The following is a 26,197-nucleotide window of genomic DNA, read 5'->3' as shown; positions in this document are numbered from 1 at the left end:
CAAAAGATGGCTGCAGCACAATGATTCACACTTGTGCAAACAAACTGTTAATGTTTCTGCATCTTCATCAAAGTCAAAGTGCACAAGGCCATTGTAGTTGACCTGAACCAGGTATACAGCTGTCAGAGGGTAATTGGTTGAACAGGGTTTCAATCCTATTGGGTAATACATTTAAGAGTGGGAGTTGCCAAAGTCAATGCGTTAAGTGTCACACCTCCAAAAGTAGAAAATGACAAAATACAGCAAGTACAACCACAATTCCAAAAGTTTGTATACTGTGTGAAATATGGAAAAAAAACAACCTGGAATGCAATGATTTGCAGATCTCACAAAACCACATTTTATTCTCAACAGAACACAGAAAATATAAAACTGTATATGTATTGTTTTATTTCTAAGAAATATATTACCTATTTGCTTTTTTTGCTGTCAACAATTTCAACATAAGCTACCATTTTTTTTTATTTTTTTACAAAATAGTATAAAAATGTCTCAGTGTAAAGATTTTTCTATGCCCTATTGTGAATACAACAAACAGTTGCCCTCCATTTTTATTTACATTTTACACAGTGTCCCAGCACTTTTGAAATTGGGGTTGTATATACATCTCCCCAGTGTGACAAATTTAGATCTTTGTTTTAAGGCTGCAAAGTGTTTAGAGTATAAATCCCATATGTCTCTTTATGGAGCAGTGACTTGCAGAGGCGGTGACATGAAGAAGGTAACTGCTTTTTAATAACGCAGTACAGTCTGTGAATAATGCTATCCAATATTATGATCTATGTTTTTTATACATTTTTCAGTCTGCATGTCTTAAAAGATGCACAGGGGCATCTCAAAATAGATGTTGTGCAGCTGCAGTTGATAAAGATGTAATGGAGGACTTTCCCAGTATGTGGTTGCATAAGTACCTGGTATTTTGACAATTAGAACGCTGTGCACAGTGGCCATGGCAAAACAAACAACCCTGCAGACTGGTTAGACAGCCATGTGAAGGTATTTCTGCATACAGGGGAAAATGCTGAAAAACTCAGTTACTTTTTTTGCTCTCGGGTGGCGCTTCATTAATAACAGAAGTGAAATTTTTTGCATGAGCTCAGCAACACTTTTGAAAACCACTGTCAGAAAACACAGTTTGTCTCTGCAACCATAAAATCAAGTTAAAACTTGGAAATTCTGAGAAAAACAGAATTACAAGTAAAGCTTTGTTTGTTTTTGTTTTGTTCTTCGCTTTCCTTCTTGCCACTCTGCCCCCTGGCATTGTTACACTATACACATATAAATGTAACAAATCTAAAAAGAAAAAGAAATTGGCTAACAATATGAGTCAGGAGGAGACCCGGATTTTTCTTGCTAAAGGTGCCACACAGTTTAGTTAAAAAGACACAACAGAAAAAAAAATGCTGTAACTTTTTCTGGGTACAAGCTCATGTAAGATGGACTGAGGCAAAGTTTCTGATGAATCTATATTTAAGGAAAATTTTTGATGGTCTCCGGGCTAAAGATAAAAGGGACCATCTGACTTTTTACCAGGGCGAGTTTTAAAAGCAAGCCTCTGTAATGTTGTGGGAGAGTGCATGTGGCACAGACAGATACATAAATGTCCGATTAAACAATGACATTTTATATATAAGCTCTTCTTTGGTTTAGTGGCTCTGTAATAAAAGAGTCCAGGGGAAACTGGTCTTCCAGACCTGGCAACTAAACATTTAGTGCTTTATGAAGAGCAGGAGATGCAGCATAGTGTTAAATTTCCCCCCATCCTAGCCATTTTTAGGTGTGTTGCTTGCATCAAATTCAAAATGATTAGGTACTAAAATAAGAAAAGAAAGAGAATGTCCCAGTTTTGATGTCAGTGTCAACTTTAATCTTACAGGAGATTTTGAATGATTGATTGTCAGACTGTTTTATTTCAAACATGTACAGTTATCTGAAATAGCAACAAAATACATTGTAAATAGAAAAAGTAAAGAAAATAAAATTGCCACAAATATCAATATACAACACAATGTACACGTTTAAAAAGGAGTACGATGATCCGAATCCTTTAAATCTATTTCATTAGATATGAACTCAACACAGGATAGAAAACAAAAGCAAAAAAAATAAAAAATAAAAAATAGGATTTATTATTAGTTATATAATATTTATATTAGTTATTGTGTGTAGGCTTGTAAGAATAAAACGGTTTTAAGCTCGCTTTTGAATTAAGCTGTAACTGACCTCAGGTCAGCTGGCAGCTTGTTGTGAAGAACAGGATCAAAGTAAGAAAGTCAAGACACTTAGATTTAATTCAAGGAAGGAGTTAAAAAATCTGCCCCTGATGACCTGAGAGGTCTGACTGGGTCAAAGATACCGGGATGCACTGGGACTTTATGAACTATAATAAAAGGATTTTAAAGGTAAGTCTGTATTAAACTGGGAACCAGTGAAGTGGCTTTGTCAGTTTTAAGACATTGTATTTGTACCATTTTAAATGAGATCTAAACATTGGATATATATTATGTGCTTTGCTTTCTGTTTTTATATTGAGTTCACAGTATTTCCACGCTTTTCTTGTTGAATGAAATAAAATAAAATAAACAAAGCAGGTTAAAATAGTACAGGATAAAACACTGTAACCCTTTAAACCTGAACCATGGACTAATTACCAGAAAATTCTATTTTTTTTTTAACTAAAGTACTTATTGAACCCAATGGCATTTAACAAAAGGAAATTAAATCACAATTTGCATATATAGTAGTAGTACAGGTCTCAAAAACTCATGTATCAAGTATGAGTAACTTGCAAGTGAGTAACAAGTTAAAGTTGTAGACATAATACAGGTTTGAACCCAGATAATTCACATACTTGAGGTCCGGGATTTACACTGTGGGTGCCCTTCCCCCGCCCCCGGCCGCTGCCAGTCATCTGTGCCCTATCATGGCGGCCCCGTGCGGGACGGGATCCAGAGGAGGGACCGGAGGGAGGAGCAGCCTGGAATGATGACGTAGGATTGGAATGAGGGAGTGAATTTTCCGGGTCAGAAACAGGACGGGAGAGGAAATTAACTCCAGGACGAGACGAAAAAAAGAAGAAAAAAACCACACGAGAATGCCGCCCTCCTTCACACTGAGATGTAGCCCGTGTGTTTAACGCTTAAGAGGGGGCTTTAAAAAAGGCGGACGTTGGACGAGGAACCGAGTGGAGAGAAAAAACAGGTGTCTGCAAACTACAAAGTGAACCTACGACGGGGACTGGAGCACCCATGTTACTCGCGACCTGCGGAACGTTAGCTCGGTAACGTTACAGCGGCTGACTTACAGCGGGAGTTTCGGTGTTTACTTGCCTGCGAGTTTCGCCTCGCTTGTGTTTGTCGGTGGCTGTCCCACCATAGCAATCTGTTGCATCTTCCACCATCTCCTCCTCCCCGCTGCTTGTTTTATCGCACGGGTACGAGATTTATTTCCACCTCCCCCGTGATGTTTAACTGTATACCCCTGTGGCGGTGCAACCGTCATGTAGAGACGATCGATAAACGCCACTGCTCCCTGCTCTATGTGCCCGATGAGATTTTTCGCTACGGACGGAGTTTGGAGGAGCTGTTGCTGGATGCCAACCAACTCCGAGACTTGCCCAAGGTAAGGAGAAAGCAGCTTCCGCTCGTTTAAATTAAATGGCAGGTAACTGAGCTGATCTGGCACCCCGTCTAGGTGGGATCCGGGCACGAAAATTACACAAGATTAGTAAAGTGAGACACCGTAAGGGTGGAAATTTCCCCCAAAGATACACCTTTGCACCGCAGGGTAGCTAGAATTATGACTCACAATCTTAAAACTTAAGCTCTCAGATATGCATCGCACTGATACTACTATCTGAACTGCTGAACCTGTTTGGGCAGGTTATGATGACCTTTGTGTTTGCGCTTTTTCCTTACATGTAGTATCTTTCTGCATGACAGAGCCATAAATGCAGATGATGTAGCTATGTATATTTTCCCCTGGGAGTATAGATTTAAACAGCACTGCTGCTTCAGGCTGATATTTATCCATGAGTATGCATGTCAGATTTTAATTAAGAGAAATGCAGTCATCATTTATGTGGATGTGGTTGCCAAGCAGGAAGAGGCATTCACTTCTTTAAACGAAACAGCTGTTTTTGCTCTTCTCTAATGCAAAGTCTGAATGGCCTTGGATATATGTTGGCGAAAGAAGCAACCTGTCTGCTGATAAAAGCATTGAGACCTCTATAAAAATTCCAGCAAGGAGATCATAATTTTCCGTCTGTGGCAATAAGGTAGCTTGTAATAAAACCACGAAGAGACAATAGCTAAATGATAGGACAATCAACACTGTAAGTGGGTATTGTACTATGACTACTAGTCTAGAGACACTGCATGTACGATCAATTGTTTTAGAGCTATCTGATAGCACAACTTGGCATAAACGTACTTTGACATTAAAAATGGCAATCTTTGCTGTGGGTTGGTCATGATCATGGCTGATGCTTCATCTGCTGCTAAGACAAATTTGAAAAAAAAAAAAAAAAGCCCTATTACAAACTTGATATCACAATTTTGCAGAGACCAAGGTGATGCTGTCAGATTGCTTGTCCAAAAAAAAGGAAGCGGACTTGAGAAACAATCATGCTGAGACCACACATCCACAAAGTTTTACTAATATGTACGTAAATTTAATCACTCAAGTGAGTCACTAATGGATTGTCTTGAAAAGTTCTGTAAAGCCAAACTGCTTTTCCCCCTGACATTAGATATTATGACTAAAGTCCTGGTCCTTCATCCTTTAAGAGCAACCACGTATTTTGATTGCAGGCTTCTCAGTGTGACTTACACTCTTGGTGAAGTTGGGATACACAATCCTAGTCTGCTTACATGTGACCTTAGAGATCTGGATTACTACTCAGAAGATTTACGTGTTTTTTCCCAAGCGTATGAATGGGTCATGTAGACTTTTCTGGCTGAATATACCTCGCCTGACATTAGTATTGTCTTTAGCAGAAAAGTTGGTTTTTAGAAGGTGCCCTTGGTTCAGCTCTGAGTACATTTTAAGGTGGAGAAATTGTTACTCGTTCATGCTGTAACCTAGGAGTAGTAATTCATTGGGTTTACAGCTGTTCCTGACAAGCAAGACCTTCCTGAAGTCACGGTGGGTCAGATGGAAAGCTTTGGTTCTGGAGGGCAGTTTTCTGCTCAACCTTTCTTCCTTGTGTCAAAAAGCTGAGATGTAGCCATTTTTTAAAGCTGATGAACGTTATCTTAACAGGATGTACACTGATTTGGTCTGCAGTTTTCAGAGAGCCACGCAGGAAAGAAAAGACCACAGAAAGAATATTTTTGGGTCTGGCATGAGCATAGAAACATGATGGAACAGAGATAATGTGAGCAACCTCCCATGGCTGTACCACACTGCTTACTTTGTCCATCGAAGAAAAGCACAGGAACAGGTATTCTGTCTGAAAACAAAGACTGCATTATGTGTTTTGTTGTTGCTTCACTAGAGCAATTGTGTGTTCTAGCATTTTCTAATGAAGTCATAATGAATCAATGACCTGAATTGTAAAGTACAGACTGATAAAGCCCCAAACAAATGCTCAAAAAAGAGAAAGGAAAAAAAATCCCCAACACTTGACAGACTGGATATTTGCATCAGACAGGATGCAGTTAGCAGGTGTAATCTCACTGTGACAGTGGACACAGAACTGTGTGACATTTAAGCTATTTCACAAATATTTTAAGCATGTTTAGGGGATGTAGGGGTTGCATCATTTGCGTGGTGACAATTGAAAGTGTTGTCATCAATGCTTGCCAAGAGAACCCAAGAAACGCTCGACTGGGCAAACTGTTGTATCCGTCCAGTTCAGTGCGCACCTCGCAATCTCATCACATTTGCCTCGGAGGTGGCTAACTGATCACACTGAAGCCTCCCCAACGTTATCATTGTATTGACAATGGCATTACAGAGCCTTGACAGTAACGTATTTCAAGTCGCTTTTACACAGCAGGCAGATAAAAACATGCACGAGGCAGTATTAATAGCAAGATAAAACGGCAAAGGTGTGTTTTTACTGTGACAAGATTGGGCAAGTTGAGCAGATGGTTTCATAGTTTTACCAAGACAGATCAGCTGACTAAGTCAAGGAACCTGAAGCGTGGGTTTGTGTGAGTAGGGTTAATAGTTAGGCCCTGCTTCTCTTTGTTGGTTTAATTGTTTTATGTGTTATTTGTTGCCCAGGTACACGACTAAGTTGGCAAACTGTAACTCATGACTGTCTGTTTATTCAAAGTTCCCTTTAAGCAGCTGGCTCTAAGAGTACACACATCAGGCTGGCTGGTAAACAGCGTTCAAACAAACAAACTGCCTGCAGAGACAGAATAGGAATGCAAGACTAGCTGGCTGTTGAAATGCACTTGCCTGTTCATCCAGTTTAAAAATGAATGCAGTTTCCAGCATACTGAGCTTCACTGAAACTGTAAGACACAGAGGTAGCGGTGACTCTGTTAAAGGTCTTTGAATGTTTTTTTTCTTTACCTGTGTAAGCATCAGTTTGTAATATCAGACACAAAACAGAAACTATCAAGCCACATGTAAAAACAAAAACAAAAAGCATTTAGTAGAGTAGAAACTATGATGACAGTCGTTGATATAAAAAGCTAAGAGTGGCCAATCTGGCCTTTACTGGGAAATTTAAAATAACTGTTTTGCAGTTTAACAAGAAAGTTGAGGACAATGCTGCCCTGATGGGTAGCTGAAAATTAGCCTGCGAGGACACGTCCAGGAGAAGCCAGAATACTTGATGACTTTCAGGATACTGTTAAAGCCGAATAAATGAAAGCAGATCGATTAATAAGTCAGTCAACTTTTAGTCCACTAAAAATTGGTTCTTGTTTTTGGTCACTGTGAATCTGTCACAGTAGCATGGTTCATATGTTTTTTTACTGTACATAATCAGCAGATTGAGTGACCAAGAGAAAATAGGCACTAGTTTTTGGCCTCGGTTAGTTTTTGGCCTCGGTAACCTTTTGGAGATCTGGTGTGCATTCGTTCAGAAAATACAGACACGGTGACTGTGGTGATGGAAGGAAGAAGCAATATCCGGTCTGAGACAGGAAGCTGCAGGGTTTATGACCCGAGTTAAGTGGTAAAGAAAGTTGTGCTCTGAGTATCCTGTGATCTACAGGAAGAACTGTCATAAAGGTAGTGCAGTTGTTGGCTGTCTGACATGCGGTTGAGACGGTTTTAACTCTCGCCTATGCTGCGATATATAATACTATAGCCTACTTTGCAGCGAATTAGACTCCACAACACATTTGACACTCATGTCTTTCACTTAAGCTTCTGTGCTTATAGGATTGTGCCTGGCAGTCAGTTTTGCTAAGTGTGTCAACATGTAATAGTTAAGTTAGTTTAATGCAGTCTGTTGTTTGTATGGACTAGACTAAAATAAACAAAGGTATTGTGTGATTATGTTTCCCGATTGCAGTCATTACCACAAAATCCCTTCAGACTGTTGCTTATGTTCTAACTAGCGCTGCTGAAGGTGAACCTGAGGATTCACCTTCGGTTTGGACTGCATGAGAATGGTTAATGTTTTCTTGACTTGCCCTGTTTTGGTTTTTTGCGTTTCATACATGGGTGATTGTTTGGGGTGGAGCATGAAAAAACCAACAGGAAGAACAGGTTTGTTGTCAGGGTTTCAGTTAATGCAGGACTCTGTCACAGTTAAAATAAAAGGTGGTAACAACACTGGTACCGGCTTTGCATTGCTCCCTTTTAACTCCGATTGTCTTTATTGTTAAAAGGATTTCCACGAAGCTGTATCTGTTTTGTCCTTAGCTGTTCTGAATCCTTGACATTGAACCTGTATGTCCTTCCCGTGTCGATTGTTGTGTCATAAAAGAGTTACACAGGAGGAAGTCGGATAGAGAAACACACACACTATAATTGAGTTTAAAAAATAAATTTTCCAAACGTGTTAAACTTTCAGTTAGTTTCCTGGTTGGAAACATGACAAATCTCCAGGTGTCCACTTGTAATATAGATACTGGCTTAGCAGAAAAAAAATGCACCCACACAAATGTGTTTTTTAGTGAACGTGAAAAGAAGGAGTTTAGGATGCAAAAGTTTGTGTGTTGAAAAGACAGATTAAGAGGTGTTTAAATGTCCTTAAGAGCTTGGAATAATGTGCATTTTGCAACAGGGTGGAGTTTGACTTTTGGACTCGTGGGTTTTATTTATGGTGCACTGATTATTACAGTGTGATCTGGATTTGGTCTGTAGATAATGAGCAACACATTTACACCTCACTGACAGTAACTCAGATCAGATCTGCTGCTGATTTGGCAGCTCAATAACATTATCATTGTATTTGGTGCTGCCTATGGTTACGGCTTTTTATATTGCTTATCCACATAGATAGCATCTGTAGTCTTTATGTAGTTTAAAGGTGGTGGTGTTTAACTTTGAGGAAGTGGCACAATTTATTAAGTATTAGTCAGAAATCATTAAAGCTGGTAATGTGCTGAACAGGTAAGTTTAACTTGGTAATCATAAGCTGCAGGCATTGCCTGTGTGCTAGGCAAACAAAGGGGAACAACTGTCTAGTTTCCTCTAAACTGCAAAGACAAAATTTTCCCATAGCCTGCAGGGTTTCTCTTCAAATAAGAGAATTGTTATCCTAAAAAAAATTTGTTAATGAAATGAGTAGCCAAAAAGTTTGTACTAAGCAGCTGCAGTATGAATTCATTTAGTTTTCAGTGGATTACAATTGTGAGGCATTTTTTACATTGAAGTTCAAATACAGTGTTTGGAACAAACCGGACATGGAGCTAAAAAAAGAGAAGAAGTGGTTGGTTGATTTAAATGATATGTACAAAGTGGATGAACCCTCATGCCCCCTTGGCACACCTTTAACTCACAAAGCCCAGAGGAGAAGATCAAGAGTTATTTAGTTCATGCCAAAACATTAAGAGAACCCCCCCCCCCCCCCCCCCCCCCACACACACACACACACACACATTCAAGGCTCTGCCTGTTCTTGTTATGGCTGTCAAGTATGTGCCTGTGATAATTGATTTTTGCATTGTAAAGAAGTGTGCTGGCTGGATCTTTCTTTCTTTTTTGACCTCATGTCTAATATCATAGTCTGAAGGACACAAAAAAGATCGGAGGGGCCTGTGATGAACGTAGCCTCTCGGTATTTTCTATTTTGCTTTAACTGTTTTAAGGTAGTCAGTGTTTTAATAGTTGTTTATTTTATTTCTTTTGTTAATTCCTATTGTATTTGGAGTTTTTATTTCCATTCAGTTTAGGACGAGCTAATTCATTACTTTCAGTATTTGTTAGGGGTGAGTTGATATTACAGTGCAAACAGGCTTGCGGTCACACAGACATCCCAAGTTTCAATAAACGTCTGTACCAAAACAGGCCTGCACCAGAAAGCAAGGTTAACAAACCGGGAGTCTGATCCCGAACTTCTGAGCTCGGACTCTGGTTTTAGTATGATCACCCTGAGTTAAACATGCGCGGGGGAAATTTTAAAAATGGAGCTCAAGGATTTTTACTGTTTGCAGGTAAATAAACATCAGAGCCTGATGAAACTGTAAATGTGACTGCATGTCAGTGGGGACCACAATGTTTATCTTTAAAATACAAGAAAAAGAGTTATATAATTTATTATGATCCCTTATTAATATAGATAAAGTTGTAATTCCAGCTGAATTTTATATTAAATTTGTAATTTTTTTAAAAATAGAATTTTTCACCTCCAGTTTTTTGGTGCAGCTCCCGTTCTGCTGCTAATTTCACCTAATGACAGCTAGCAACCACTCGCCAACCCGCTGGGGATTACACATTTTTCCTTAGTGACTGGAGTTTGCCAAGGGTAGGCTGACTGATCTCTAGGCTTGCGTGACCAGGATTGCATTACATCATCTTCAACAAAATTCCTACTATGACAGGAATTTATCCAACATGGTGACAGGTCACAGCATGAAAAATGGCTCCTTATCAGTGTTTACGTGTCTGAAGTTTCATATAGGTTTGTATTATCTACACAGCGAATAACACATAGTAATGGATAGTAGAAGGTTCAGCACAGAGGAAATGGCTCACAGCCTGACCGCTGCCTTACTGTAAGCACAGCATTACAAAAGCGCAACCTATAGATTTTGTGCCAACCTTATAATAAATCTACAATGCCCAGTGATCACCATCACTATCCTGTCCTAGAAAACTAACATCTAACTTGGATTTCAGTGTTTGCAAAGATGTACATTTCTTAATTAATTAATTAGTTAATGCGCTCTGATATGAGTTTACAAATCGATTGTATGAATGTGTTTGTACACCATTTTGCATTTAATCATTAGTTATTATTAATCTCTGGCTCTCTGTAGTGAGTCTTCTGTGCTGTCTTCCTCTCCTCATCCCCAGCCGATCATGGCAGGTGGCTGCCCCTCCCTGAGCCTAGGTGGTTGGTTGATTGCTGGGGTTTTCTCTGTATTATTGTAGCATGTTTACCATACAGTATTAAGCACATTGAGGGGACTATTGTTGTGATTTGGCACTATATAAATAAAACCTAACTGAACCGAATTGAATGAGGAAATAAAAACAGTGGGTCAGACAAATGCATTGGGAGGAGTTCAAAAGAGTTGTTGTTTAAGTTAATACTCTTTCTGGAAAGTCTATAGTTCTCTTGCCAAAACTCAAAATTTAAGCTAAACCTGCTCTCTGGAGCAGACCTCGGGCAGGTTGTGTTGACAAATGTGACTAAAGTCACCAAAACATAGGCTTTTAATTTGTTTTCATTTTAATTGGATTCAGTTTTGTTACTTTTTCTGTGTCAGGGAATGTTGCTACTATGTAACAAATTTTTAACAATGAAACAATTATTTTTCATTAAGTTGGAATAAAATAATAGTGTAAATATTTTTTTTTACAGTAGCAAGTTAATGGAAGAGTCATAATGAGCAGCACATACATTTCATTGTATTTGAATTCTCCCTCTTTACAAGACTTTTTCTGAGTGGTTGCTAGTAGCCATTTTGTTTTCGTTCAAGTTTCTTGTCATGTGCTGCTTACTTTTCAAACACCTCAGCTTAAGTAGACACATGACAAACATTAAGCAGACATTTTGATGTGTCATACTAGAGAAAACACAGATGTTAATACCATTAACCTCCTAAGATCTGAACTCTTTCATGGCATGAATTTTTATTTTTTCTTTGCTATTTGGGTTGATTGGGACCTAAAGAATGTAAAAACAAAGAATTACCAGTTTGTTTGTTTGTTTTTTAAACCTAATTTTTGTTTTTGAGAAAAATGAGATCCACATATGAGGACATTTATTTCAAATTTTGATAGAACAGTGGCAGTATAATGTTCTCGTAAGTGAATATCAGGCCCTTATAGAGAAAAATGAAGTATTTTGGTGTAGATGTCTACATATGTGGACGCCAGGTCCTAGGAGGTTAACGTTGGCTCTGTTCTGTGTCCCAGTAAGCCCCGACAGTGAACCACCATAACAACCCCAAGTTCTAGAAACCGCTAAATATGTTCAGCTTTCTTCATTTTATTATTTACAGCTGTGACACAACCGTGGCAAAGGTCTGTTAAGTTGTTTGTGATAGGAGAGCCGTATATTTATCATGACAGACTTAGGTCGTCAAATATTTCAAGACACAGAAAACTACTTGATGTTAAGCGTGGGGTACAGGGTTAGTGGCTTTTGTGTGAGTTTCTGCAGTACAAAATCAAACCTGTGAAAGATCAGAATAACAGATTTTAAAGGATTTAACAATTGCGTTCTTGAAAATAAAACCTTCTTCAGTATTCAGTTCTTCCTTCCTACAGTTGCCTAGTTCGTCCTTATAGTGATCATCTGATTGTTGAGGTTTTCTCTTTATCTTACAGTAATTGAGGAATCAAGGCAACATTTGTTGTGATTTGGCACTATACAAATTGAACGGAAGTAAAAATGCATTTAGTCTGCTGTTGTGACATTGTGGCAAAAGTAGCGATCTTCCAAAAATAAAAAGCTCTCAGACTGTTTTTGTTTCTATTAATTTTGTAATCCAGTGTCGTACAGTTTAATCATCACTTATTATTTATCTCTGGCTCTCTTCCACAACATGTCTTTTGTTCTGTCTTCCTCCCCTCACCCCAACCGGTTACGACAGATGGCCGCCCTTCCCTGAAGGTGGTTCTGCTTGAGGTTTCTTCCTGTTAAAAGGGAGTTTTTCCTTCCCGCTGTCGCCATGATTTTGTTGTTTTCTCTATTGTATTATTAAAGGGTCAACCTTACAATATAAAGCGCATTGACGCAACTGTTGATGTGATTTGGCACTGTATAAATAAATAAAACTGACATGAATTGAATTCATACAAGAATGAATCTTTGACCAGGTTGTGTAATTTGAATGTTAAATATCTCGAAGCCTATTAATAAATCTATGTTTTCCTCCCTTCCATCTTTCAGCAATTTTTCCAGCTGGCGAAACTTAGAAAACTTGGCCTGAGTGACAATGAGATCCAGACAATTCCATCTGAAATAGCCAACTTTATGCAGCTGGTAGAACTGGATGTCTCTCGAAATGGTAAGCAGAGTAAACACTGGTATATCACATGGCTAAACCACAAAATAACAACACAAGTAAACATGTTCAAAGGCGTTTCATCTGTCACTGCTAGAACAGGTTTTTACACAGAAGAGCTCAGAAAAAGAATTGCACTCACATATTTAATTGCCATTACAAAAACTAATGCCACAAACAAATTTAAAGATTAATTGACTTATTCTTTTTGATATACTGGTGAGGTTCCTTCTGTAACAGAGCAAGCCTTTCTCAGCTGTAGCTGTAAAGACCTCTTAAGTTCAGAGACAGCTTAAACAGCTTTGTTCTACATAAAAACACTTATTATTTCACTTATGTACTTTTCATTTTGCTGCTTTTTTTTTAAGTTGGCACATTTTAAGACCCAATTGCAGTCAATGAGCAGTGTTATAATCAACATATTTTCTCTTGTTCAGATATTTTGGGCATTCCAGAGAGCATTTCATACTGCAAAGCTCTCCAAGTGGCTGATTTCAGTGGAAATCCATTAACAAAGTAAGAATTTGACATACTTTAAAAAACTTTACCTGTGATTATTTTTAATACTTTTACAACAGTCTGCATTCAAGGCTTTTTTCAAATGGTACATATCATATGTGTTTATTTTTATATGAAATTATATATATAATTTCATTTTCTGCATTGTGTGGTGTTAACCTCTCTGCTGTTAGTAACATTAGTAATATTTATATACCTGGCAGATTGCATATTTCCCATACTCTGCTTTTCCATGTGTGGGTGAGATCATGTCTAATTTGCACCTCAGCAGGGGCACAAAGCCACACAACTTTAGGAAGTAATAGTGACGCTTTGGTGTTCAATACTGTTAAAGTGCAGGCACGCACGCACGCACGCACGCACGCACACACACACACACACACACACACACACACACACACACACACACACACACACAGAACAGTACTTTCCAGAGTAGTAACCTAATTTCCCACTCTTCATTCTACATCAGCCCTATTTTAACAGGTTAATAGTAACACCCCAGGGATGACTGGACTGTGGACTGTGGACTGTTGGCTTTACAGGAATGTGACATCATTTGGTTATCAGTCATAAATTTAATGGAGCAATAAAGCCCAAACTGGTGTGTGTATATTTGGGATATGCATACACATAATAACACCTAAACTTAAGGTTGCATATGGTCTTTTGTTTAATATAAAAAGAGCCAATCTGAGGGCAGAGATGATAAGCAGCAAACACAGATAATGGCATCAGGGTCATCAATGCTAAAGAATACTGTCAGAATGATTGAAATGTCTGGATCAAATTATACTGTTAATTCTCGTGGATTCACTTTGTGTCTTGTTGTTTGTTCATCCAGGTTACCTGAAAGCTTCACGGAGCTGAGGAATTTAACCTGCCTTTCCATCAATGACATTTCATTGCAAGTGCTTCCAGAAAATATTGGAAAGTAAGTGATTTAGCACAAGTATGTTAAAGTATATATATTTTATCATGAAATCTGAAGTGTGTCTAATGGTAACATACTCTGTTAAGGATGAACCTGAATCTTTCTAAGCCTACTAAGGGTTTGTTCTGGAGAGTTTCGATGCACTGGTAGACTGATGTTTATCCAGTTTAAGGGAGACTTGTGTTTGATAATATCTCACCTGACTCCCTTTGCATTTTCAAGTCACATACCTTGCTTTAGTCTTTGTGATCTTGCCAGAAAGGAATTTGATAATTACTGTAACAAAAGGCACATATTTCTGTTGTTTTAATGGCAACTTCAATTATGGGGTTTGTCAGTTACTCTGTTCAAACAAAGCACTTAGCATAAGCAACAACATTTTTACTTTAAAACACACAAAGCTCCAAAGTATTCCTTTAGGGTGCCACTTCTCTGCGTGATAACTTTGTCTAGTCGCAAATTGTCGAGGTTGGCCTCCTACACAGCTAATTAACACACAGTATGTTCCTTCTGGAAAGCATTTCAAAATCTGTGATGCTCCCAGGTCATTATTCTACCTCCCACTGTTCAAAGGTTGCACAGTAAACACCATTAGAAACATAGAAGCAGGTTTCATTTTCAATATCTCCTTTTGCTGTCATTTTGCCTTCTTCAGAATCTCCTCCATCTCACCGTATCTCACAGGCGAACATACCAACCACATTACTCCTTACCAACTCATCAGTTAGCGTCTTTTGCCTTTGTTCATAAAAGGCAAAAATGCTTGTTTGGAGATGGCATATAATCCAGAGTAGTTACATTCTCAGTCCCGTGGGGTCCCTTTTTAAACGTTGAGATCAGTTCTAATTGAATTTAATAACAAAGCTATTTGCTTTCAGGTCAGAGTGCCGCAGGAGATATTTTAGTAGAGGTTTGGTATTTTAAGGTAAACTGAATCGGAGGCCTGACAGGGATAGGATTATTCCAGATGTGTGAAGCTGTTTGACTGTTTTTCTCAAGAACGGTTCTCTGCCAGGTTTTCATTTTGCATCTCGCTCTGGGTCTCAAAAAAAAAAAAAAAACCAGACAAGAAAAAAACCTTCTGTGGAAGGATTACTGTTTGATTACAGAAAGTCTTTGCTAATTCTTATGGCCTCAGGCCAGGACTGTAGTGTTTGAAATGATGTTGAGAAAATTCCAGGTGGCGCTGTCGTGGTGGTTATTCCTTTAAGATAAAGAAGATGAATGCTCATATGGTGATGGTCATGGGTCAAAGCCTGCTAGAAGTAACTCTTAAAGCTCCTTTGTGAACTGAGCGGCTTCTGTCATATTCCAGGTCTGCTTATAACACACAATGCCTATGCAGCAACACAGAAGCTTTTCAAGTGATCAACAAACCGAGTCTTTATCGATACAGTTCATATTGAGGTGTCAAACTTGTTTTTGAGGGTATAGGGGAGGTAATCAGATGTCATCTTTATGGGAAAAAAGTTAAGGATTTTGATTGCACAAACTCTTAGGATTGCCTCTCCCCCCTCTTTCTGCCTCATGGTACGGCATGTTCCGCACATATGTCCAATATTTTATCTCGCTTAACACAATGGCTTAAGGCCTGCTCTCTGTCAAAAGGAGAAGGTAATGAAAACCATAGCACAGCTGGAACAGGATGCCTTGGTTTTTTAGAAGTAGATAAGATAAATGTCCAAGGGGTTACACGGCAGCAGCGGTTTATCTCGTGAGATGGGAGTGTTTGCTGATGTGAAATGGCACGCACAGAAATCAGAGAGTTGAGCAGTAAGGTGGTGTGTTTCAAATCGAATCTCAGGCACAGTGTGCTGGAATTGGGAAGATTTTCTTTTGTCTTTTTAATATCTGGTTTTAGTGATCTGCTGCAGTGGAAGCAAGTTGAATGAAAACTAGCAGCAGTGTTGGAGCTTTGCATAAATTAATTTATTTTCTGCCGCGTCTGTAGTTTTCCACAGTGAAATTGGTAACATGCAAGGAATGCCGGCTTGGCGTTTCAGTCAAGGGTGTGCTGTAAAAGGCGTCGTCTCCTTGGTCCATCACTAATAACACAAAGTCTAACCTATTTAGAGTTACTTCTCGTAAACAACATAGACTTTGTACTGTTCTAGACGGCTACTGTTATAAAATCCTGTATCAGCTAGGTGCATGTATAGCACGAAGGCATACATGAATGGCCAGATGACAACGCTGTCCGTTGGTCTCTGTTTTTTTGCTCTTCATTTAAAGTAGTATGCAGAGTATGCAGACGTTGTTTATCCTGCTGCAATTTTACAGCCTCGATAAGATGGACACACCTCCAAACTACTTCCTGTTTTCAGATGTCTGATTGCAAAAAGACTGTCTATGGCCATTTTTAACTGTCATTTAAACTCGTTGTTTTAAAAACACTCAGCGTAACATGTAATCATCTTTCTTTTTTACCTGTCATTGCAGCCTCACCAATTTGGTATCACTAGAACTCAGAGAAAATGTATTGCCATTCCTACCAGAGTGAGTACTCATTGCTTTATGTGGATATGCATGCGTTCTTAAGCATTTTTCAATTTTTTTTAAACTTGTCTTGCACGTGTCATCCACAGATCATTATCACAGCTTCATAAACTTGAAGAACTCGACCTAGGCAACAATGAACTCTACTCTTTGGTGAGGTTTTTTTGTTTTAACCCAGAAGAATGCCAAAAACACAACTTTTGTCTTTGCCTTGTTCTTGTCATGTCCGAGCAGATTAGCATCCCTCGAGGACAGCTTTCACCTCCTATCGTGCAGATGGGAGGATGGCCATCTGTTTTCAGCTTTGGTTTTAAGTTGTAATCTTATGTGAGAGGTTTAACTCCGATGGTGAATGAGGTACTGGCAGATCATGCAAGGATGAGCTGCCAAGAATTGTCTAACGGAGATTGTGTTTTGAAATTTGAATGGACTCTTTGCTATTTTGCCAAAAAGCAGCACAACAGGTGCAGCATTGTATCGGAGGGAAACTCATGTTCAGTTTAAAGCAAATAACTGAGATGGCTTTTTCTGCTTTGTCCCTTTTTTTTTCTCTTTCTCTTTTATATTTTCCTGGCTCTTATGGTTCCTCCCACGCAGCCTCAGTCAATAGGCCACCTTGTCAGTTTGAAGGACTTGTGGCTGGATGGAAACCACTTGACAGAAATACCTGCAGTAAGCTAATCACGCATTTCATGTCTATGTTTTACAGTCTGTTCCAGTCTTACTGCTAATCATAAAACCACTGTCATTTGCATACTGTTACATATATAAAGTTTAGAAAAAGACTGTCTCTGTTCCTACTCCTTGATCAGGTTTGCCGTTGTATTATTTTAACATACACACATTTTTGCTGTGAACCTTAGGAACTGGGCAACATCAAAAGCCTGCTGTGTCTGGATGTATCAGAAAACAAATTGGAGAAACTTCCAGAGGAGATGGGAGGCCTGGTGTCACTCACTGACCTGCTAGTATCTCAGAACAACATTGATTCTCTACCAGAAAGCATTGGTATGCATATGAATTTGTCAGCTCTTTTAGTAGCATGATTGTAATAAATCTGAAACATAATATGTGGTTCACAAATGTTCTTGGGTCTCTTATGTTTTTAAATTTATAATAATAAAACACAATTAGCCATGACTTATGATCCACCAGAGGTGTGTTAAAGCGAGCAGAGAAATCATCTTTGCCTGTCGTCGTATTCTAGGTGTGTTTGAGATGTTTCTGACCTTAAACCTTTTGGGCAGTAGGTGTGTCACCAACAGCCAATAACAACTGTAAGTCTAACTCTAACCCTGTCTGTTTGACAAAGGTGGGGCTGAGCTACACACGCATGAAGGGTGATTTTTGTCCGCATTTATACCAGTTGCCTTAGAGCAGCGGTCCCCAATCTCCGGGCTGGTCCTTGAGTCGTTTGGAACCAGGCCGCGAGAGTTTAGGCTCAGATGTGAAATTTGTGGTTATCAGGATTTTTATCGTTAACTCTGTTTCCCTGCGTCTTTTCCCATGTTGTAGTTGTGTGTCTTATTTTGAAAGAAATATTTACACGTTACCATAGCGACCAGAGAGCATTAAGGGGTAGAGAGGAGGATGTTACTCTCAATGTTGTTGGTGCATTTCAGGAGGACGCTGCTAATAAAGTTGATATAAATGCCTCAGTTGACTGACTGCCTTTCAATGCTTACAGGGTTTATATTGTTTAATATATATCATGTTCAACATATGTATATATTTTCTCTCTCTGCAGGAAAACTACGAAAACTTTCTATACTGAAAGTTGATCAGAATCAACTGGCGTATCTTCCAGAGAGCATTGGCAACTGTGAAAGTCTTACTGAACTTGTGCTCACAGAGAACCAGCTACAGGTTTGTTTGGGGTCTTTTCCAACTTCATGCATCCTCTTTAAAAACAGATTAATGAGCTCATGGTCTAATGGAAAAATGGCTACAGCCAAGGTTGTTGTGCAAATGTTTAAACTAAGCCTTGGCAAACTAAGTATTTACCAATAAATATACACTCAGTGGCCACTTCATTAGGTACACCTTGCTAGTACCAGAACTGTCTTAATTCTTCGTGGTATAGATTCAACAAGGTACTGGAAACATGTGCCACAGAGATTTTGGCCGATATTGACATGGTGGCATCACACAGTTGCTGCTGAATTTTCAGCTGCACGTCCACAACGAGACTCTCCCGTTCCACCACATCCTAAAGATCCTGTATTGGATTAAGATGTGGAGACTACAAAAGCCATTTGTCATCAGCCTGAATAAGGCAGGGTGGACTTGTGCTTGTGCTGACAGCCTTAGTTTGCTGTTCTTAGCTGTATGGAGCTAAGAACAGCTATGGAGCTATGGTGTGGTCTTCTGCCGCTGTAGCTCATCTGCTTTGAGGTTCAACCTCAGATGCACTTCTGCATATCTCTGTTGTAACGAGTGGTTATTTGAGTTTGTGTTGCTTTCTTAACAGCTCGAAGCAGTCTGACCATTCTCTGTAATCCATAGACATTGGTATGTGGGAAATTCCCAATGGATCTGCAGTTTCTGAAATACAGCCATGCCACCTTCAAAATCACTAAAATGATCTTTCTTCCTTATTCTGATTATTATGCCTGAATGCATAAGCCAGATTTAAGATATCTTTTTCTTTGAAGACATGAAGGAGATGGACAAACTGATTACAGTTAGGTTTCTCAGGATGCACACCCTGCACACAGTGTAAGCAAACAGTGAAACAAAGTATTGTACACATCATCACCACCGATAAGTCGGCCTGTTTTTATGTTGTTGTTTTGTGTGTAAATGACATGACAACGTGGGCAACACAGTGCATGAAAGCACTACATGCATAATTTGATTGACTTTATTGTCCTTGTTTTATGGATAAATAGATAAGTTGCTTAGTAATGAGAGAAATAAATATTTCTATTTAATATAAAACCGAGCAGACGCTGATGTTTCCTCTAATTTTTGTTTTGGTTTATAATTATAGAGCTTGCCGAGGAGTATTGGAAAGTTAAAGCGACTGTTTCACCTGAACTGTGACAGAAACCAGCTACTGTCGTTACCCAAGGAGGTAAGCTTCTTTTATGCCACCTGACAATGCTGGCAAACTGCTTATTCAAGTTTATAGCCGCACTGAAGCACTTCCTTTCTTTGCTGGTAAATGACACAGATATGAATCTCTTGGGCCTTTGCTGTTACTGGTTTTGTCATTTGTTTGCACACGTTAGAGTGGAAATTGAAACCGAATCTGTTTTGTACACACTGATGTAATGTGGTTATGCCAGACTGCCGTTATTGTAATATGATGCTTTTCTGCAACTGTTATGAGGGAGTTAAAGCTCAAACCGAGGTTCATTCACATTTGACTGGACAATGCTCTTGCTTGTGGTGCTCTCTCATTTCATTTTTACTGCTCGGCCCCCCGGTTTGTTCAGCTTCAGCTCTGTCTCAGTGTGTCCTTTGTGTTTGCATGCGACATTCTTCTCTAACCTCTTGTCTGCGTAAGTGAAGGCTCGCTTGGTTTAAAGCTTCATCTGAAAGGCTTCTTGAAATGTTGGACAATGCCCCTGTGTCTAAATGATGCAAAGCCTGCAGTGTTTGGGGAAAAATAACAGTAGGCACACTTGGCCTAGATAATGAATCCATGGTATCACTGTTTTGCATTGCATGACATGTCTAACAGTGACAGTGTTACTGTGGCGTGTGTATTGATTTGAGCTTTGCTCAGCTACTTGATCACTGGCCAGGGCTGGACAATTAATCAGATTTTATTTTCAATTAGGATGTTGGCTTCAGTCGAATACAAACACAAGGTGATCGATAATTATTGTGTCACATTGTGTTTCGTCGTCATGCTCTTGTTTTGCACTGGATTGTTTGTGTGTGTGTGTGAATAGCTCCACCATTGGCCCAGTTGTATTAACTTTATTGACTCTATCAATTGATTATTAGATGCACAAACCTTTCTCCTGGATCTGCTTGGATGTAAACCAGCACATTTAGAGCCCTTATGCTCCAGCAAGGACAGTGCCTTGGTTGTTTTTGCTTATTCTTGCTCACACATACGCAAGTAGCTCAGTAAATTTGAAAGTTTCTTACTCTTCTTGTGTGTAATTGCTTTTAGCACCTTTACCCATTTACTTTACCCTGCACCTTTTAGCCCGATTGGTCTAATCTGTACTGGTTAGTCTGTGCTGATAAATATATTGTAGCTGGAGTTCAGCCGGCACATTGTTTTCTCTGGCTACCAGGCCTAATTGTTCCTAATTTTAGGCCACTCTGCCACATCTTATTGACATGTAATTGTTCTTCCATCAAGATCACTAAACTGGGGACAAAGTTTCCAAATGCTGGCAAAAGATCTATCGTGCTTTTTATTGCTGGGGCATTGTTGAAAAACATCAGATGTGCATTTGGACTGGATTCATAAAGCTATTAAGACAGACTTATATTGGCAGTTGTGTGTGCGTGTGTTTACTTATGATTAACCATTTCAACTTTGAAGTGCCGGCAGCCTAATCACGTTGTTGTTGTGTCTCTTGTTATTAAGATTGGCGGCTGCAGTAGTCTGAATGTCTTCTGCATACGAGAGAACAGGCTGACGAGGATACCGTCAGAGCTGTCGCAAGCCACAGAGCTGCATGTGCTCGACGTGTCTGGGAACCGGTACGTTCACTCATCTCGAGCTGGCAAAGTCGGATTGTCAGTTTATTCCGTCTCGATTTAAAAAAAACAACCCAAAAAACATTTCATAATAAGTAGCAAAAACATGGTTTGTGTTTCATTTTTATGATGCTGTTTTATAATTAAATACTTGGTTTCGGCCTGCTAATCCCTGAAGATCAGCCTGATATTTTGACCATGTTATTCAGTTAGTCAGAGGTTGTTTTGACCTTTTTTTCCCCTGCCTGTACCTGTATAGCTCCCAGCTTTGTCTAGAACGAAAGCTGCAGATATCTGCAGCTTGAGTCACACAAAGACACGTTCACCTCTGTGTCTGGAGAGTGTTTTACCTCCTACACATAAATAAAACAACTGCCATGTACCTCATCCAAATGTGACACCTTTCCTAATTCACACTGTGCCCACAGCAGTGTGTATGTTTTGGAAATAATAACCAGGAGGTATCTTGGAGGTGGGGGAGTTGTGTGGGCAGTGATTTATTTCCTGTTTGTTTATCAGGCTCACCCACCTACCGCTTTCTCTGACGACGCTACAGCTGAAGGCCTTATGGCTGTCAGAAAACCAGTCGCAGCCGCTCCTCACCTTTCAGACTGATCAGGACCCTAAGTCAGGCGAGAAGGTGCTTACCTGCGTGCTGCTCCCTCAACAGCCAAGTGACGACAAAGGTAATGTTATTCATCGAGTATAAGCCTGAGATAATTATGGAGGTTTGAGTGTAGAGAAAAACATTTTCTCACTGGTTGATTGAAATCACTCTGCTTCTTTGCATGTGAGAACTTTGTGTGAATAAACATAGAAGTGGATCAGCGTCTCCATGCTCTTAAAGTGATGGGCTTCGTCCAGAGTGAAATGACTTTGTGCTCGCTCTGAGACATTTTTAGTAATGTTCATCGTTAAGTCTTGTACCGTCTCCTGCAGTTTTCGTGACATTATCACATGATCTGCTCAGAGGAGCACAGTGTGTTCTGCAGCCTCTGATCCCTTCCTGCAGTATCTGTCGATTATAAGGTCCTGTAAGGGATCACAGCGCCTATAACAGATCAGGCCCTCTCTTGTCCCTTGAGGCCCTCTTTCAATATGTTTTTCAGAAATGTTGTGGATTGGACAGCTAAAGAGGCTTAAAAGCGCCTGGCTTGCTGCCATTAAAAGCTCACAAACTGGGTACACACATGCCGCTGACTGCTGGCTCTGTCGCTGCCTGATACAGCAGATTATTGTAATTTTTTCTTTTTTTCTGTCCTGTCATTGACAGATTTTCACACAGATTTGTAAATATTTGTGATATGCTTGCTGATCACTTTATTTTTCATCTTGTTTTCTGCCAGCAAAAATAATAAGCAAATTCATCTGTTAATTTTGAGAAGTGCTGCATGTCTCCTGTCAGAGAAATGCAGCTATAAAGCTGGCGGAAGTGGGGAAAGTGAGGCTGAGGTTGGGGGCAGGGAAGATTGTGTTGCTGTAAGCCTGTGACTAAGCTCAGATTTGAAATGGTGATCTGACAGTTTCAGGCTCGCTCATTAGCACTGGACAGCTTTTTCTTGTGTTTGCAGATTGCAAACAGATTGCAGAAGTAATCGTAACCATACTGATTTTGATCTGTTGACATGTTTGCTTTTAGCTTGTACTAACATTTTATGTGAATTCCAGTAATATTAAATATGTTGTTTGTTTTAAAAACAACCCCAGGCTCTGATAATCTTGCCCGCTGCGGAGGTATGGAGAGCTTGGTGAATGACATTGCTAACGAAACATGGGACAACAACGCCGTGAACAGGACCAGCGTCATTCACTTCGTAGATGGAGATGATGTCGACGATGACGACGATCCGGTGAGTCCATAGGCTGTATATAAAAGATGGATGCAATCTTAGAACTCCCATTTTAAAGCAAGATTTGAACATTTGAGCACAATTTAATTATTTAGCAAGCTTTACCAAGAAGCAAGCTTGGTTAGCTTAGTTTTCATAGATTTTAATGGGTATATGTCCTCATCTGTATTAAATATGCCATAAATAAGGTTATGGGGATTGCTTCAAGTGGCTTTTTCAGGCACTCTGATCGTTTTATATCCACAGCCTTGGGGTAGGACAGTCATGCTAAAGTGCTACAAATTACTGGAAATAATAATAATAATGTTTTCTGGGATATTATTCTGACAAATCATGAATGCTAGGCACGTGCATCGAGCATCACAGTCTGCTGTCATGTAAACATTGTTCTTCAGCTCTCTCCAAGGCAATTTAAGCAGATTTTAAAAAGCATCCCACTAATTGGATTCTGTTTCATCTACACAGGGAACACTACTTCGGCGGGCCACGCCTCACCCCGACCAGCTGAAAAGTATGAAGAGAGCAGCAGAGAACCTCCGCAACGACATGAACGCCGCCAAAGGGCTGGACTCCAACAAAAATGAGGTCAATAACGCTGCGGACAGCGTGACCACGTCTGTGTGACCTTTACCTCAGAAATGTCTTTTACCTCCTGTGTCTCGCCGTGTTGTCCTGCACAACCCAGTTACCCCTTTTCTCTTTTACCTACAAACCCTGGTATGGCCTACCCCTCCTGTGATTAAACCCTAGGGCGCCTGTAACCTTACTCTATCTCCAGTCCTGTGTAAATCCCACTCAGTCTACCAGGGCTGCTGTGCCTTCCATTTTTAAAAAAAATTATTGTCCACAGGAATTTTCTGCACAGAGAGACTCCTCTTAAAAGACATTTTAGAGATTTATTACTTTTTTAAATGGCTCATTATAAGAATATAATTTAGGTAGTTGCACTATTATAAGTCTTTATTAATGTGGTCAAACCTTTTAAATGTATTATTATATATATGTTCTATATATTTTTTAAAACACTGGGTGAATACTTCTTTATACCTTTTGGACAAACAAACCAGGATTTTTTTTTTTTTTTTTTGGACCTACTGATTAAGGATTATTGTACATACTCTTGTGAATATTGATACTTTTATACTTTTTGGCAGCTCAGATGTAAATAAAATGTATAGCAAATTTCTTAATCATTTGCAATTTTAATTTTTTTTTCCCCTTTTGCAAACGTGGTACATTTGTCTTTCTTTGTTTTTCTTGGTTTAAATCAAAGCAATGAACAAAACACAGTCACTTATGTCTTATTCAACCAATATAACTGTGATCGGATGAGTGGATGGCCTTGGATCCTCTTATTAATCTATGAAACATCTAGACCCATAATTTTGGAAATAAATAGATTAATTTAGTTTGGATTTAAGTACTGCACACTAAATTTGAATTGCGCATCTGCAATGTAACTATGCAGAAGTAATAATGCTATCTTATTATAATATGTGCTGTGCTTCACTGCTTTGCAATCTTTTTCAAATAGATGCCAAAAACATGTATTTTTCTTTGTCTTTAACAAAGAGTACTGTCAAGAATAATCATTGGAAGTTTGAGGTTTTTACCACAGTGTCGGCATTCTTTACAAATGTAGTCGATAAAGTTCCTTTTCAATACACTTTTCAGCTTTGCTCAAATCCTGTTCTTGAGATGGTACACGATCAGCTGTATCATTTTGTTTTTAAACTGAAAAAAGTGGACCAGGGAAATTGGTTCAAATGTTGGTTTTAATGTTTTTAGCTGTTTTCTGATCAAACTGCACAAAACAGATCTCAAATAGGTGGTGAGCCTGGGGATTTGGATGACTTTCTAACCACTGATCAATAAAATGAGTGCAACACTAAACGATATGTTTGTTTTTCCTTTAATTTCATTAGTCACCCTGTATAATTCAGATTACAATTTAATATTTTCTTCTTCTTTTTTTAATTGAAATACATTTGGTGGGATCTATCTCCCTGTCCAAAAATAATATATTTTCAAAGTAAGCTTAGAGTGGACCCGTCTCATTTTGAATTAAAACCTTTCTTGGCCCTTTCACGCTTGTTCTGTCTGTCCAGAAGTGCATGATATTTCTGTAATGCTTTGCAGGCATGACTTGTTTATCCTGCATGTGCTGCATGTTGTTTTGCCTGGCATGCTTCCACTTCAATGCATATATATGTTTTAAAACGTTTAAGGGAACGCTGAATCATCATGTAACACAAAGTCAGCCTGTCTAGTTTATAGACTAGTCTAAGATTTATAAACTACTTTGAATCCATTTCATACTTTGGTTCAAATGAAAGTGACGTCAGGTGACCTGGAGAGGCAACAAGAAGATAACCCCCATTAGGTAAAGTTTTTTTTTTGTAGGTGGTGGCCACAGATCATTTCTCTCCTTATCCCCACTGGACTGATGTTTCTTCAGTTTTGCTTTCTGTGAATGCCCTCACCATGACGGATAGCGTGATATGGTACCTGCAGCCCAGTCATGGTGCACAGATAGACCAGCTCTTCCAGGATGGCATATGTGTTGCAAGAAGATTTGGTGTGTCTCCTGGCACAATCTCAACACTGTAGAAGAGGCAACAGAAGACAAGCTATATACAAGAACACCTGGACAGGGGCCATGGAAGGGATCAACCCAGCAGCAGGACCGGTATCAACTCGTACAAGAAGAGGACAGCTGCAGACCTTGTTTACAGTGTGCCTCCTGTTGTCTCCTCCACACTGAGACCGAGTGGGAGACACAGCAAATGTGACAGCACATATGGATGTGCCATGAACGGAGGAAAATGTCTCTTCAGGTTGCACAGGTCCTTGTACAGTCACAAGGACAGCAGAAAAAAGCACATCTAGAGAAAAATCAGTCAGGAGGGTAAAGAGTGTCTCTGGTGTCCCTCAAGGATCAGTGCTGGGACCATTTACGATTTATCTCCTCTGTCTCTGAAATGACTTTCATCATTTTGGTGTACAGTTTCATTTTCATATCGATGACACTTTTTCTACAAAACCAAGAACCTCTCTTTCCTCCCCCTTTTCTCATCTCCATTACCTCAATCAGACCAAACTCAGTGACAATAAAATGCAAGTTTTTACAAAATTAC

The 26,197-nt window shown here is 39.3% G+C and overlaps 1 protein-coding gene across 1 annotated transcript; it reads left to right on the top strand.

Annotated features, from left to right (window-relative positions):
* The first annotated feature begins 2,948 nt into the window (after window positions 1-2,948).
* LOC146505279 (leucine-rich repeat-containing protein 1-like) lies at window positions 2,949-24,953 on the top strand. The gene is made up of 14 exons (XM_085182844.1): window positions 2,949-3,621; window positions 12,479-12,596; window positions 13,031-13,109; window positions 13,957-14,046; window positions 16,486-16,542; window positions 16,632-16,695; window positions 17,140-17,214; window positions 17,406-17,550; window positions 18,290-18,408; window positions 19,535-19,618; window positions 21,098-21,213; window positions 21,730-21,896; window positions 22,918-23,060; window positions 23,526-24,953. The coding sequence occupies exons 1-14, from the start codon at window positions 3,463-3,465 to the stop codon at window positions 23,682-23,684; spliced, it is 1,575 nt and encodes a 524-aa protein (XP_085038970.1). The 5' UTR covers window positions 2,949-3,462; the 3' UTR covers window positions 23,685-24,953.
* Window positions 24,954-26,197: the final 1,244 nt, after the last annotated feature.

This window comes from Neolamprologus multifasciatus, chromosome 13 (assembly GCF_963576455.1).
Source record: "Neolamprologus multifasciatus chromosome 13, fNeoMul1.2, whole genome shotgun sequence".
NCBI lineage: Eukaryota > Metazoa > Chordata > Actinopteri > Cichliformes > Cichlidae > Neolamprologus > Neolamprologus multifasciatus.
Note: the sequence above shows the minus strand (reverse complement) of the source record. Positions and strands in the feature narration are given on the sequence as shown.